This window comes from Euprymna scolopes, chromosome 5 (genome assembly GCF_053919585.1).
Source record: "Euprymna scolopes isolate OS-2025 chromosome 5, ASM5391958v1, whole genome shotgun sequence".
Lineage (NCBI taxonomy): Eukaryota > Metazoa > Mollusca > Cephalopoda > Sepiida > Sepiolidae > Euprymna > Euprymna scolopes.
The window spans coordinates 162,958,414-162,975,402 of record NC_136486.1 but is presented as its reverse complement, the minus strand read 5'-3'; the positions used below and the strand labels follow the sequence as shown (position 1 = coordinate 162,975,402).

The 16,989-nt window shown below is 33.6% G+C and overlaps 1 protein-coding gene and 1 pseudogene across 1 annotated transcript in view; both read right to left on the bottom strand.

Moving 5' to 3' along the window:
• Positions 1 to 5,547: 5,547 nt before the first annotated feature.
• On the bottom strand, positions 5,548 to 5,699 carry LOC145277211 (U2 spliceosomal RNA; annotated as a pseudogene).
• Positions 5,700 to 8,587: 2,888 nt separating this feature from the next.
• LOC145277030 (uncharacterized) overlaps positions 8,588 to 16,989 on the bottom strand; it is a 112,884-nt gene continuing 104,482 nt past the window's right edge. Inside the window, exons 4-5 of the mRNA XM_080128634.1 lie at positions 12,526 to 12,760; positions 8,588 to 8,959 (exon numbers count right to left, since the gene is read on the bottom strand). Coding sequence (XP_079984760.1) covers positions 8,682 to 8,959; positions 12,526 to 12,760 — 513 coding nt within the window. The 3' untranslated portion in view covers positions 8,588 to 8,681. The remainder of the gene's footprint in view (positions 8,960 to 12,525; positions 12,761 to 16,989) is intronic.

The following is a 16,989-nucleotide window of genomic DNA, read 5'->3' as shown; positions in this document are numbered from 1 at the left end:
GACAGGGTATGGCACGATGGTCTTCTAAGGAAAATTAGATCATATGGAATCACTGGAAGAATTCATAATGTAATTAAATCCTTCTTAAGTAATAGAAAAATCAAAGTTGTCCTCGACGGTCGTACAACCAAACAATATGACATAAATGCGGGAGTACCTCAGGGGTCTATCCTTGGACCTCTATTATTCCTGATATTCATAAACGACCTCCCTGATAAAATTGTTTCGGAGATTGGTATATTTGCCGATGACACCACTCTCTATAACAGATATGAGGGGAAAACAAATGAACACATATCCAAGGAAATGGCAGAAACACTAGAGGATGACCTCCAATCCGTAGTGGAATGGGGACAAAAATGGTTGGTCACATTCAATGCTGCTAAGACTAAGCTTGTTTCCTTCAATAACTGCAAGAAACCTTCTCTACCACCAATAGCAATGGCCAAGAACACATTGCCTGAAAGTACTTCTTTTAAACTCCTCGGCCTAACGTTTACAGGGAATATGAACTGGAATAGATACATTGAGAGCATTGCCAAGGCTGCTGCAAGGAAGGTTGGCTCCCTCTACCGTGCTAGAAAACTACTTACGCCTGACAGTATCCTATACCTTTATAAGGCCACCATTCGCCCATGTATGGAGTACTGTTGTCACATCTGGGCTGGTGCATCTGCTGCTTGTCTCTCGCTCCTGGACAGGGTTCAAAAGAAAGTCGCCAACCTGATAGGTCCTGAACTGTCATCTAGGCTTCAGCCTCTGTCCCATCGACGAGATGTTGCATCCCTCTGCCTGTTCTACAAATACTTTAATGGTGAATGCTCTGACGAACTGCAAACACTTGTACCTCCCCGATGTAACTACCCCCGACAAACCCGACAAGCTACTAAGTCTCATCCCTTTACAGTAGAGATCCCTAGGTGCAAGAAAGCCTTTTACTCCAATAGTTTCTTCCCCAGAACTGCGGGTCTTTGGAACTCCCTTCCGGGATTCTGCTTTCCCAACTGCAATGATATGCAGAAGTTCAAGTGTAATGTTAACAAACATCTTTCTACTCATCTCCCTTCACAATGACCCCGCTAATTAAGTCCCTGATAGTAGCCCCCTGCTTCAAAGTGGCACTGTGCCTTGTTTGGGGTGAAAATTGAATTTAAAAAAAAAAAAAAAAAAAAAAAATTTCTGAACAGAATAGTTTTTGTTTATCTTTATGAATATATGCTAATACTAAACTGAAGTTTCGAATTCCGATTTTTATCAAAATGCGTTACATGATTTTGATTCTTAGAAAATGTATAATCTTAATAAGGTTTAATCTTAAGAGTTCTTAAGAAGGAATTGAAATTCAGGGGATCTTGCTTAATTGGTGTCTAATGACTATGGGTCAAATTCAATACAAATCTGAAATATTTAAGTTTTCAATGAGAAATTGTGCCCATAATATGCCCCATAATATACAAAAAAAATCTGAAATTTGGGTAATATTTATAAATTGATGTTCGAAGACGTCTGCAATTTCACAAAGAGTTTCCATCCTTACTTCGGTTTCTAGAAGAAAACTAAATCAAACTAAATATAGCTCACAGTACCCACTCTCACACATTGCAGCTCTGTTGCAAAATTCATAATAATCTTTGTGCTACCAAATCAGGCTCTCTGAAGATACTGATTTCCTGATCTAAAATGTACTAGACATTGATGCTATTGTGTTTTTTCCTTTACCTTACAAATCTCAATCATGTTCTGAAAAGTCAAAGACAACAATTTTCCTCTATACTAAACCAAACACAGATAAATATTTGAAAATATAAAGAACTTTGAAACATAAAACCTTTTTCCAAAATTCTGAATTCGGCATTAAATAACCAGAAGAGATTTTATATGCCATAAAACAACCAACCAAAATCACAATGATCGATTAATTATATTTGACAATATTTACACGATTGTGGCCACAACGTGAATCAGAAACCTGAAAGAGATCTGCAAGTTGGCTTTATTACCCATTCCCCGTATTGGAAATTGCCACCTTGAATTCTTATACAACCCATAGTAAGGCACTCCAAAGAAATGGCAAAAATTAGTTGGAATAAAGCTAACTCTGCTTTTAAAACAAAATGAATATTTACCACATCTTTGTAAAAGAAAGAATAATTCCTTCGCGCCTTTTGCAAAACTAACCAAAAAATATATTTGTTATTCAAAGCCAAGCTCCATGTTGGCATCTGAGAATTTGGAACCTGACAGGATATCCTTCAATAGACAAGCAAAAAAAGTGTTTTTTATGGCATTAGGAAGCTCAGCTTTAAATCATCCAGGATCTATGTTCTAATTCCGTGTTTTGCATGTTTGCAATCAGTTTTTTCTAAAAGAATTGCTGATAAATAAATGATGTTCGTGTTCTTTTCAAAACACGTGTAGCCGATCTTGCTTTGTATGTAAACATCTTTTGTGTGTGTGTTCTGTATTTACAGCAACCTGCTGTGATCTTGTCATATTCAAACGTTTTTTCCATTAATTTCCTGTTTATATATTTTGTACTGCTGAAATAATAATAACTAGCGGAACCTGTGGAAATTCCACAGCGGCATTTTTCATATGTAATATATTGTTGCTGGCCATTCTGTGGGCGTTCTCTTCAGCGTGAATGAAGGCACAAACATATTATTCTAGCCCTTTTATTAAAACTGTATCGCCCCCTTACTAAAATAATAACTTTGATATATTTCCTGGGCTGATTATTTCATTACAAACACACCGGTCAATTAACTCAGATTTGATCATTTTCATAATTATTGAATATGTTACTATGTTCGACAATAATTTTTCATAATTTTAACCTACATTATCGCCCCTCCCCTTACTAAAATAATAAACGGGCTGATTATTGCATAGAAAAAACACAACTATCAATTAACTCACATTTCATCATTTTTCATAATTCTTGGATATGGTACTAATTTCGACAATAATTTTTCATAATTTAAACTCACAATATCGCACACCTTACTAAAATAATAATTTTGATATATTGCCTGGGCTGATAATTTAATTACAAACACACCAATCAATTAACTCAGATTTCATCATTTTTCATAATTCTGGGATATGTTACTAATTTCAACAATCATTTTTCATCATTTTAACCGATATCATCGCCCCCCCCCCTTATTAAAATAATAACTTTGATATATTTTCTGGTCTGATTATTTCATTTCAAACACACTAATGCATTAAATCACATATCATTTTTCATAATTCTTGGATACATTACTAATTTCGACAATAATTTTTCATAATTTAAACCATCCTTATCGCCCTCTCTTACTAACATAATAACTTTGATATATTGTCGTGACTGATTATTTTATTATAAACACACGAATAAATAAACCCACATTTAATAATTTTTCATAATTCTTGGATATGTTATTCATTTCGATCATATTTTTTGTAATTAAAGCCATCCCTATCAGCCTCTCTTACTAAAATAATAACTTTGATATATTGTCTGGGCTGATTATTTCATTACAAACACACCAATCAATTAACATTTTATCATTTTTCGTAATTCTTGGATATTTTACTAATTTTTTGTAATTAAACCATCTTCATCGCCCTCTCTTACTAAAAAATAACATTGATATATTGTCTGTGCTGATTATATCATAAAAAATTACAACTATCAATTAACTCACATTTCATCATTTTTCATAATTCTCAAATATGTTACTAATTTCGACAATCACTTTTTATATTTTTAACCCACATTATTAACATCCAACTGATTATTTCATTTCAAACACACCAATCAATAAACTCACATTTCATCAGTTTTCATAATTCTTGGATATGTTACTCGTTTCGACAATCATCCTTCATCATTTTAACCAACATCATCGCCCTTTTACTAAAATAATAACTTTGATATATTGTCTGGTCTGATTATTTCGTTGCAAACACACTAATGCATTAAATTACATATCATTTTTCATAATTCTTGGATATGTTACTCATTTCAACAATCATTTTCATAATTTAAACCATCCTTATTGCCCTGTCTTACTAACATAATAACTTTAATATATTGTCTGGGCTGATTATTTTATTATAAACACACCAATCAATTAACTCACATTTCATCGTTTTTCGTAATTCTTGGAAATGTTACTACTTTCAACAATGATTTTTCATAATTTAAACACATCTTATCGCCCTCTTTTAATAAAATAATAACTTTTATATATTTCCTGGGCTAATTATTTCATTACAAACACACCAATCAATTAACTCACATTTAATCATTTTTCATAATTCTTGGATATGTTACTAATTTAAACAATCATTTTTGATAATTAAAAACCCACATTATGCCCCCTTCCTACTAATATAAAAATTTTGATATATTGTCTGGGCTGATTATTTCATTACAAACACACCAATCAAGTAATTCACATTTCATCATTATTCATAATTCTTGGATATTTTACTAATTTCGACAATAATTTTCATAACTTTAATCCAAAATGTTGCTCCCCCTTACTTAAATAATAACTTTGATATATTGCCTTGGCTGATTATTTCATTACAAACACATCAATCATTCCGGGTATTCTCATAATATATATGTTCCACCTATCTTATCCAATTCCGAGTGACGCCAAGTATTCTTCTAGTATATATCTTTCACCTATTTCATTCAATCCCGGGCGATGCTGGGTATTCTGCTACTATATGTTTTCCACCTATCTCATTCAATACTGGGCGACGCTTTCTGATAATATATATATTTGCACTTATCTCAGTCAACCCCGGGATTGACTTCATGTCCACCAAAAATATACATGAAATAAACTAATGTTTAAATTGTGAACTGTTTCAGCCATTTCCGGGACTGACTTTATATCCCCAACCCCGCTGCTAAAAATATACATGAAATAATGTAATGTCTAAAAAGTAAACTGTTTCAGCCCTTTCTGGGACTGACTTTATATCCGTCACCCCACTGTTTAAAATATACTTGAAATAAAGTAATGTTTAAATCATAAACTGTTTCAGCAGCTTTTCGAAATTAATACATAAAAACATTTACACGGTTAGAGATTAGGCTACCATTGCTTCAAAATGAATTTCTGAGTGTAGTATCAGTCTCAGCATTCCAGTGACTTAAATCCCACTTTTTGGGTCTTAGTTAATGGAGGAGGAATCCTTCATTCCGCATACAATTTTTTTTTTTTACTGACCAGAGTTCCCCTTTTGGGGAGCTGGTTCCCCCAAAATTTTTAATCGACTTCATGTCCAACTCGGCCCTTGTGGGGAGGCAAGTAAACGAAAAAAGAATAATCAGAAGAGACATTTTCCAGGGAATCTTATAATTAATCAGAAGAGACATTTCCAGTGCATTTTATAATTAATCAGAAGAAACATTTCCAGGGCATTTTGTAATTAAGTCAGAAATTACTTTTCCCAGTTACTTTTGTAATATTAAAACTTTGTTACATTAAATATAGCACCTATTTACAGTGCCTCCCCACGGGACATATTTAGACAACAGGGTCGTTTTTTAACGTGGAGAAAAGAAACAAAAAATTGTCTTAGTTGTAAAGAATTTCTCCTCCACTGAGAGAGAAGAAGAAATTGAAATGTAGCATCTGAAGAACAGATACTACACTTTGATCTTGGCCAAAAGGCCAAGAGGAACAAATAATTTTTTATTAGCTTTGCCTCCACAGCGACACCAATTTTTTTGTTTTAAGAGGTGACAAGGTTTATTTGGAATATTCCACTTTCCTTTTTTTTAGGGATGTGCAGCATGATAACGCCGAATCGAATTACGATATTAATATAAAGATAAGAAATGGAATTTCATAACAATTAAACGACCCGGATGTAAGCGTGACACACAAAAGAACACACATGCTATCGTATTTAATATATTAATATAAATAATAATAATAATGATAATAATAATAATAATAATAATAATAATAATAATATGTACTCACTAGGAGTTCTCACACAGGTGATCAGAGATTATATATATATATATATATATATATATATATATATATATAATACTAACTGACGACAACTAGTTATGTTATCACGTTGACAAGAAAGTTCTTGTGGTTTCTAATTTTTAAATTTAGATGAACATATCTCGGCTCAAACAAAAATTTATTGATCAAAATAAGCACCATCGGAATCAACACACTTTTGCCAGCACAAAACAAGTGTATTTATGTCAATAACATAAAAATCTTGCGTTCTGGTGGTGATGAAGTTGCAGAAAGCATTTTTGATATAGCTTAGGTTTTTGAAGCTTTTCTCATGCAAAAAGTTAAAATGTTTGAAAAAGTGGTAGTCGGTAGGGGAGAGATCTGGAGAGTATAGTGGATGAGGCAGAGTTTTGTTGTCTAACTCACTTAACTTCTGCAGGCATTGTCGTGGAGGAGAATTGAGCTTTTTCTGTTGACTAACGCTGGGTGTTGTTGTTGCGGTTTCTGATGCGTTTCATCCATTTGTTGGCTGTACTTCTTCACTGTAATGGTTTCGCCTGCATTAAAAAAACTAATGGTTGTAGACCGATTGCAGACCACCAAACGATCAGCATGATCTTCTTTTGGTGCAACTCTGGATTTGGGAAGTGTTGTGGTGTTTCATCGCTGTCTAACCACTTAGCTTAGCATCGTTGGTTGTTGTAAAGAAACCCACTTTTCACCGTAAGACAACCCAATCAAGAAACGGGTCATTCTTGTTGCATAAAAGAAGGAAACATGATACTTCATAACAGTGTTTCTTCTGGCTGTCGTTCAATTCGTGAGGCACCCATTTACCAAGTTTTTTGTCTTACCAATCTCTCTAAAGTGGTTAGAAATCATCATATATGTTACATCTAATTCAGAAGCAAGTCCTCGAACAAGTGTAAATGAATTGGCTTTGACTAAGGCTCTTAATTGTTGTTAACATTCGATAGCCAACCACTACACTCATCATCTTCAACACTCGTTGTTGCCATGAAATTTCTTAAACCATCATTTTGCTGAACGTTCAATATTGATTCCTGGGTCAAATGCTTCATTAATATCATGAGCTGTTTCAGCAGCTTTTTGACCTAGTTTGAATTGAAATAAGAAAATTATACGAATTTGCTTTTTTTACATCTTGTATTCAATATTCTAAAAAGACAATTGTTTTTAAACGATTGTAATTTAAGTGATGAGATAGAGCGAAAAAACCCTCCTAAAATGATATATAAAATAAAGGTATTATAAAGAAAACTTATTTGAAAATATATTATTTGAAATCAAAATTAAAAATTCCGCAAAAATCTTCTTGTCAACTTAATACTTGGAGTCTGGTCGACAACAAATCTCCCAAAATTTATGGTACTTTCCATCTCTTTTGATAATCTTAGTAAATGACTTCGCATTATTGCAACAGCCGTGTGCCATTGACTTCTCACTGACAGCAAGCTTCCTGAAGGTCTCAGTTGTCTTCACACTCATTGGATTAGTTTGAAAAATTATTATTAAATGATTTTTTTTTCTGTTCTAGAATTCATCCAAATTAAAAGAAACAGATTAGCATCCACCACTCTATTTCTAATCAAGATTAAAGCTAAAGTCGAACCTATAGTATTACTACCATTTAATTTTTTTGTTTTTTTTTTACTAAAGTGTCTCTAAAGACAACATTGTGATGATTGTTTACGATGGTGGTAGTTGGGCAGAATTTGATTATTTAAGATTGAGGTTCAATAAGAATTTACTTACATTGAACTTGAAAACGATCATGTGGTAGTCTACTGAGAAGCACTCCCATGGAACCGTGTTCCACAGACGGGCAGTTCTAGGAAATAAATCTTTCTCCTGGAAGTTTCATTTAATTCTAGGTAGAAAGAGAAAGGAAAACTATAGACAGCGGTTGTAGCTAATTGAATAAATTCAATTTGTTCACATACTATCTTTCAATATTCAATTTAGGGGCTGTTCTGTAGTCAGGTTACTATCCTTGCAGACATTACCTTTTTATTTGGGAATGGGGTAATATCTGTTCTGTTGTCATCATCATCCTCCCAGTTTCAATTATTACTTCGTCCTTGGGGATGGGCAATGTAATGTATGTTTGTACATCATATACAAACTATTTTATTAAAAAAAATAATGGACTTGGTAAAATAAAACCGTTACCAATCCTTCATTTTCATTGTCTTATACCTCATAATTATGTTGACACATCATTTCTCCTTGTAAAATCACTAAAGTTAAGCAATATTGAGTCTGGTCAGTACCAGATGGATAACCATTTGGGAATACCAGGTGCTGTACGCAAAAATTTCCAAAAATGAACGTCATCATCCCCTCTGACCGGGATATACATGTGACTGGTGACTGCTTGTGTATTTAATACCACCTTCACACTCCCTCTTTTGGAGGAAATTGGCTGGTTTCATTTGATATCTTCTGTTCTACTGAAATAAAAAAAACTTGTGAAGAAACGATTTCTTGTTGATTTTCTTATGAAACAAAGAAAACGTTTATTACATCCAGAACTCTGAAATAATCTTGAAATTATGAGAGAAAGACGATTTTGTTTTTGAAATTTTTAAACTTTTAATAGACTTTATATAAAAAATATGCATTATACACAATAAATTTATGTTTCAGAATTTATTTTTCTTTTCATGTTAATGGTTGGTAAAATTCCTCATTTTCCACTTTAATAACAAAGTTCAACTGTTCGTCTGAAAAGTTCAAAATCTCGTCAGCATTTAAGGAACTACTGGTGCTGGAATGTCTTTTCACTTTGTTTCGATTTAGACTATGAAGACTCAAAGAATGATCTTCCTGGCGCCGTTTCAATGCCATCTTAGCTGTTCCAATTTTGTTTGCTGTTATCCGGTTGACTTGTGTCTCAGAGATACTTCGGTTGATTTTTTCGGAATAACTTGTTGAAAATTCTGCAAATAGTAACAAAATACAAAGAAATGATGTAAAAATTTGATTACAAAAACATTTTTAGTCAAGTTAAATTTGTGTCCTGAACACTCACCAATAGAGTGGAAAGAAAACTAGCTGGTACATACACCTGTATGCTATGAACAGTGTTAAATATATCTTGGCAAGATCATCCCATGAAGCAGCAACTTTATGGCAACTTACCTGCCATATCTACTACCATCAGGAAGCGACATCTACGATTTGTTGATCATTGCAGAGGAGCAAACAAGAGCTGGTGAGAAATGTGTCGTTGTAGATTCCACGGCACAGGCACACGAGCATAGGATGAGCTAGATTCACATACATCCAGCGAATTGCACCTGACGCCAATTGTGATCCTAAATATTTGAGGCAGCTGATGGAAAACAGGGAGGTCTGGAGAGAGAAAGAGTCACATTGGTCTTGGCAAGGAGCTCGATCAGATAGATAGAATTTTATTTGTATTCAAGTGACAACAATGTTCACAATAATGATGGTTAACATGTGAGAAGTATCTTTTGATGGTGACTATCCAGTGAAGTATGTTCATAAATATGAGAGGAAGAAGAAAAATATTCTTCTGCGTTCATTCTTCTGCTGGTGGCTTCTTCTGAACAGTGTACTTGTACCTGTGACGGCATTCATCTGACGTGAGCTGATCCAGTTACAAGTGAATTCACTGCATCACGATTCTATCATCGCACACTGAAGATATGGAAACCAATCATAGTCTCCAAATCAGCACTGACTTATGAGCCACATTCTCCGTTGACCACCTCTCTTCTTTCACTGTCCTTGTAAGTGTTGGTGCTAATGCCTTATGAATCAAGTTAGTTGGTGGATGACAACGTATGTGCCCAAACCATCAGATCCTCCTGATAAGAAATACTTTTCCAAGTCTAGGACGCTTACATAAAGCATGGATTGTGGTGTTTGGGATGTGGTTGAAGTACAAATCCTGGGAATGTGTCAAAGACACCAACTATCAAAGACTTCTAGCCTTTAGATGTCAGCTATACGTAGGGGCGAGGTTTCACACTTGTAGAGTAGGATCGGGCAAACAAGGACCTGGTAGATGCAGCATTTGGTTGAAAGATGGATTTCTTTTCAAATGAAAATTAACACTCAAAATCGAAAATTATCTCCGCCAACATCCTTCTACCACATTGAGGCACTATAACCCTTAACGTGTAAGAAGTCAATGACTTCAAATATTTAGGTTTCACTTTCACAAGGTAGGGGAAAGACAAAATCTGAATTAGAATCAACAGGGTTCGCTCTGCTTTCTGTTGGCCTCATAATTGCATGAAAAGTGTGAAAAGACATTAGTGTGAGAGACTATGATAGATGATCAAACAAAAAATATATTTTAATTTGTTATTGTGGCCAGTTAAGACAAATATCTGTAAATTAAAAACGGTCCATAAAAGTCCATTATTTTATTCATAGAGAGGAATACCTATAGCTTACCGAATTAGCTTAAATGATAATCTGCTTCCTCGTTCGACAACTATCAAAGCTAATAATAATACAAACGTGAAAGGAAATACTTCTTTAGCAATGCAAAAGTAGAAAAAAAAATTTTTACAATGAAATTTCAATTAAAAGAAATTTTTTTGGCTGTAAATAATCACAAATGTAAACTTATTAATTATTGCCACACCTTGATTAACAATCCAATTTCAGTTGTGTTTGTGTTTGTGAACCACTTCCCTCTATTGTTTACTAACTTTACTTCCTATTCTTTTGTTCTGTTGATAAATTTGTCATAGTTTTTCCTCTTTATTTTTACTTCCTAATATTTTGGGAGCGGTGGGGGGGGGGCAGATGTTGATAGTATCACGATCTCATAGTGCCTTTGGTCCACTGGTTAATAATAGATTATAGATCCCTGGTACAAGTATAAAAATTATCGCAACACTCTTAACACTTCCATATTTATAAAAATGGGGGTCTATAAGCATGTTGATTCTAAAAGTAATGAAAGAGATCTAAAGTTTGTATCCAAATTTCAAAGTTAAAAACTCGAGCATCGTGTCTTGGTCAGTTTCAAGATGATAATTGGTGGACATCCATTTTAGTCTAATATCATTTTACTGAACAGCTATGAAATTAAAACACGAAACTAATTTTTTTCTCTTCTTTTTTTACATAGGAGTCACCACTTATCAAGGCCCGTAGGCCCCTCGAGGATAAGGGTTAATGAGTGTACAGTAGTCAATGGGGCAATATCATTGTAATTGTTAGTAGTGGAAATTTGGTAAATTGGATTACTTAAGAGGAACGGCTCATCAAGAACTATGAAAGTTTGAGGTGTTCGATCACGACCATGTGGTATCCTTTCTGTTTGCTGGCAATAGTTCATCTCAAATGCTGTTGTTGGTTCTCACTGCAGTTTATCCTCTCTAGAAGCTCTCCTTTTGAGATGTCTTCGTTGGTTTGATCATGTCCTCCATCATCACCCAGATGATTTCATCCACAAAGCCATTAAACCAACTCCTCCTCAGGGTTAGAAAAGACAATGTGAAGGCCAGCTGGAAACCTGGCTGAGAACAGAGAAACAGGATAACGAGCTGATTTGGGTCCTCGCCTCTATGGTGAAACATTGATTGGCTAACATTCATATCTGCTACTGTGATGGACACAAGACAGTCTACATTTGTTCAGGAGGCAGTAAATTCTCTGGATGAAGCTGAACCAACTGCTCTAGCGTGAATGCCAAAACAAGTACAAGCAAGTACTTTGGTTTGAATATTATTTCCTTTGTTTCTTTCCCTTTTCTTGTATTGAAAGTTAAAAATTGGTTCATGCTTACGATTCACAGATACTACTATATCAGATGCAGAGAGTCAGAATCAGAAGTTCCCCACTTTTTTTTTTAAAACAGGCTAAAGTCAGAATTTTCTTTTTTTTTTTTTTTTTTTAGATGACTCTCTATCTTTGCCCGATATACATATCCGTAGTGTTGGTCCAAACCAATTTATCAGTTGCTCATTCATAAAACTCATTAGCATTATCAGGAAGGTGATCATGGCTATGTGATTAATAACACAATCTGACAAGCTGGGTTTGCCAAGTTTGTTCCGCAGAAACATTTTTGTTGGAGACGCCCCTCCATGGGATTAATGGACTATCTCATGACGTCACTTCCTTTGGTGACGTCACTTCTGGTATCGAGTACCGGTGCTCGGCAGTCTGAGATTGGCCCGCGACCAAGCTGATCGGGTACAGCCACCCACAGTTGTCTTTGTCTGTAATCTATGTGAATACATGTTCATTTCCTTTCGTTTATTACCATTTAACCCTATAACAGTAACCTTCTCATAAGTACCCAATGTTTTTATAGAAAGAAGTCTAACTAGAAAATGAAATGAATGCTAAATATAATCTCTTGATTCCTATGAAATGAATGATGATGATGCTGCTCCTTATCATCATCATCACTACCACCAAGCACTTAATTATTGAAGTAGAGTTAGCTCCACAATCCCTTATTTGATTGACATAGTAACAACATTGGTATGAGTAAAACAAAATCTGTACTCACGTCGAATAGCTTGCATTATTCGTTGGTTGAGAGGTTTTGCTGTGGAATGTTTGGCTCGTCCCTTTCCTCGACAGGACGTTGCTGTAGATTGAGCAAGGACTTCATCAGAAAAGAAGTGTTGTAGCAGGGCAATGACTAAAACAGCTGGATCATTGGCGCTTGTTGCATTAAATTGGATACGAATCAGTTCAGACTCTGGAATCTTTACTCCGGAACCAGGAACCAATTCTACCTCCTAGAAAAGCAAAGAAAGAAAGAAAGAAAATGTTTATTTTTTCATAAATGACAGCAGACCCTATGGTTGGAAGTTTATACATTTTTTCGCACTCACGAGTTAATTCACATCACTAAACTAACATTTGAATTAAATGACTATTGTTTTTAATACTTTACATTTATGATCCAAATCATGTTGACTCACAGGTTCTTGTCAGAAGATTGAAGTTAAGATATGTTGGGTCTGGTCAGTGGTTCGATGGGTGACTAATTAGGCATCTGAGAAAGCACTCTACTAGATGTATAAGTCGGTTCCAGCCTTGCTGGCGATATAACAGGGGACAAACAAGTTCTCAGAGTGGTTCAGATAACAGTTCTATCATCATTCAAGTTTAGAAAGGGAGTTTTATGTAATCTTTGCATGTTTGGATGCTTTTGCTGGATTTCAATGAATATATGATCAACAACTTAGATTCATTATTGGGTGATACTATCAACACCCTCTCCCCACCCTCAAGCATGAGGAAAAAATAAGAGGAAAAACTATAACAAAAAAGTGGAAATAAGTTTAGAAAGTAAGGTTAGTAGAAAATGGAGAGGATGCTGTTCATTAAGGCACACAAAGGCAGCTAAAATAGGATTGTTAATCAAGTGTGGTAGCGATTGGTAGAAAAGATTAGACATACATTGTACTGTTTTATCCTGATGCAACCGCGAAGGTGGTTATTGGATCACAATTGCAAAAGGACTACTTTTTCTGCTATCACTATTAATATTTTATCTATATAAGTGAGAATGTGTGTGTGTGAGTGAGGACACTTCTCAACCTATATACTCAACGAATTTTTTTTCTACAGACATGTGAAAAACTTTTTAATTGGTTTTCATCTGGAAAAACAGCTGCTAAGGGATCAAACTCCGCTTACAATAACCCTTATCCCTGAGTGCCTTCCAGGCCTTGATAAGTGGTGACCACCTTGTAAAAAAACAAAAAAAAAACTTGGAAAATTGATTTTTATCTGTTTGTTAACAGCTTTATGACTGCGCATGCATGAATTGTTCAAATTATGTTAAGAATAAGTAGGCTTGAAAACACATTTTAAAGGACGTGTCAAGCTGGCCTAATGGTTATCGTACCTGACTCGCTGCCTTTAGGTTTTGGTTTCAATCTCAGCTTGAGTACTTTTTTTTTTTACTTACAAAAAGTGAACTGTTTAGAAAAAACAATACTTGCATGCACATGTCTCAGTTTTTTCCCATTTTTTAAATTCATTTTTATTAAAGGGATTTAAGGTTAATGACGGGTACTTTTCTTTCTACATTGGATCATCCTATAATTGTAATATCCTATGATTATTATATTTAATAACAATAATATGATGAATGAACATGTACTACCCCGTCCCCAAGGAGGAATTAATGCTTGGGAATATAATCTCATTACAACAGAACAGATATTACTTCTCCTAAATTGAGCATTAAAGAATAGTATAGTTTTGGCTTCAGACAGACAGATACTAAATCTCCATTAGTAATAGATTGTAAACATGCCAGCTCTTTCAACTTTAACAATAAAATTATGATTTGCAAGGGAGATAATTATCAAAACCCAAAAGAAATCTATATATCTATGAAATTGTGTGTGTGTGTGTGTGCATTTCCGTTCCAAAATACTCTGTCAATTTTAAGTCAACAGACTCGAAATTTTACATAAAGGGTAATGAGATCTGGGGAAATCTTTTAGATAGGTTTTTGGCCAGAAATTTGCCTGTTAAGGGATCAAAGTTCAACGATTTGACCTTTGAAAACTCTACCAAACTCCTCCATCAATTTTGAGTCTAAACACTTAAAATTTTAAACATGGATCAAACTTTTTAATTTGATTTGAGCCCAAAACAATAGATGTTAAGGGTTAAAATTGAGGTCAAAGTTAAAAAAAAATTGACCTCTGTGGTCTATACAAAATTACTCAGCCAATCTTTGGTCTAAACATTTGAAATTTTACATAAAGTGTATTCAGACATAGAGCAAGCATTTTATTCGGGTTTTAGCTGAAATTTTGGCTGTCAAGTGGTAAAAGTTCCAAAGATTTGACCTTTGCAGTTTCTAGCAAAATATTCAGCCAATTTTCGGTCTAAACATTTGAAATTGTACATAAAGGGTATTCAGACATGCAGCAAATTTTTTAATCAGTTTTTGACTGCCAAGAGGTCAAAGTTGAAAGAGTTGACCTTTGCAGACTCTACCAAACTCTTCCACCAATTTTGAGTCTAAACACTTGAAATTTTAGATGTAGGTTACCTGGACATGAGTCAAACTTTTTAATATATACACATGCACATAAAGTTGTGAATAGGGCCTGAGCAAAGCCGGGCTGAACTGCTAGTGCTATTCTAATTTTGAGGATTTGATACTTTAAAATGGAAATGTTTTTCAATAAAAGTTCATAGAACTAAACAAACATTTCAATTAAATTTACTAATTAAAAAGGAAAATTATAAGATTTTTTTAAACTGAAAATTAGTGCAAAAAAAAAAAATACAAATCTTTGAAGTTAAAAACTCAATATGTTTTCTGTTTCATTAACTCTAGATATTTCGTTATATATTACTGGAGGTAGTAGGCTTTATATAGTTTGTGTTAATGGTTATTATGAATGCTTAATGGAGTTTGACTCCAAGTTCATTAATCGGTTGTTACTAGAATAGACACGAGATTCAACTAAGCTATCATGTGACACCGGAAGAGTTTCTGTTCGTACAACAAACTTTACGATCTAATTTCAAAATATTTAAAAATATTTTTTAAAGTATACAAATACTATAAATGTAACGGGATGATAATGTATTTAGCTTAATTTAGTTTTCAGCAAAAGTTGATATTGTGCTATTTTAAATAGAGGTTAGACATCAACATAATCCCAAAATTCTAGTTTCTTTGGAGTATTTTAATGAATTTTTAGTAGCATAATATGATAAAAAAAATGAATATTTAGGGGAATAATATGATCATAAAAGAAATGTTTAAGGGAATAATATGATCAAAAAACATTTGAAAATTCAAATATTTCAAATTTACATTAGACATCAATTAAGTAAGATTTCTTGAATTTCAATTTCTTAAATTTGAGCCATTTTCTAGAATTAAAAATTATGTAAAAATTTTAGAAATAAAATTTATTATCATTCTAGACATAAACATATCTCAATTTTAATCTCCATAAAAGAACATAAAAGTGGTGCAAAACTTCTGTTTTTTAAATTAATTTTATGAGTTTCTTATAAAAAAATAAAGTAAATTATTGAAAATTATTTTTTTTTTAAATATATCATAATATCATATAAGAATAAATTCTTTTAAATGAGAAACATGTGATAATTGTTGATTTCATTTTTACAATCAATAAAAAAAATATTAAAACAAATTAATAGGATTTGCATATCAGAAAGAAAAACAAAAACAACAAAAAAAGTTTCAACAAAAACTTCTATGCCCACAACAAATCTATTATTTCCATACAACATGAGATATGCGTGCAAATAAACATATTTGGCTTAGCCAACAAAATTGATAAAATTACAAAATGCTATGATTAGTGATCTATGCTTATATGAAGTGTATGTATCAATGCCTTTACTTATTAATTTTAGGCTGTCAAACCTAGAAACTTAAAATTTAGCAGGTATCATCTGCACCATATTTTGACCTTACTCAGGTAGCTCAACCACTAACAGATCGCTTGGAATCATTCAAATTCTATCAGATCTATTTGAGTAATGAATGCAACCACAATTCTCCCTTTTTTTTTTCGAGTAAAATAGAGACTTGTGTTTAATTAGTGTAATCTTCAAAACTATAGCGTATACCTGAAGCATGTTTATAAGCAACCAAGATGGTGGCTCTACAAGATGGGATTCTCTACACAAAACAATTTCAAAGACTAAATCTGTCCTCACGAGGGATGCAAGAGGACCTGATGCCTTCATACAACATCATCAACAGGATAATCTACTTTTAAAGTTCTTCACTCGAACACTTAGTTGCGATCTTTGCAGTTGCTTGCAGAAGGTGCACAATCATTGCTTTCACCTCAACAGAAGAAAAGCAATGGAACACCATGCCCAATTAACAATGTCTACTATATCTAAGTTTAAAGTTGCCTTGGAAAAACATTCACATAGAAGCAATATTTTCTGTCTTTTTACATGGCTTGCAACACTTTCATATTATTTGCCAATGATATTAATT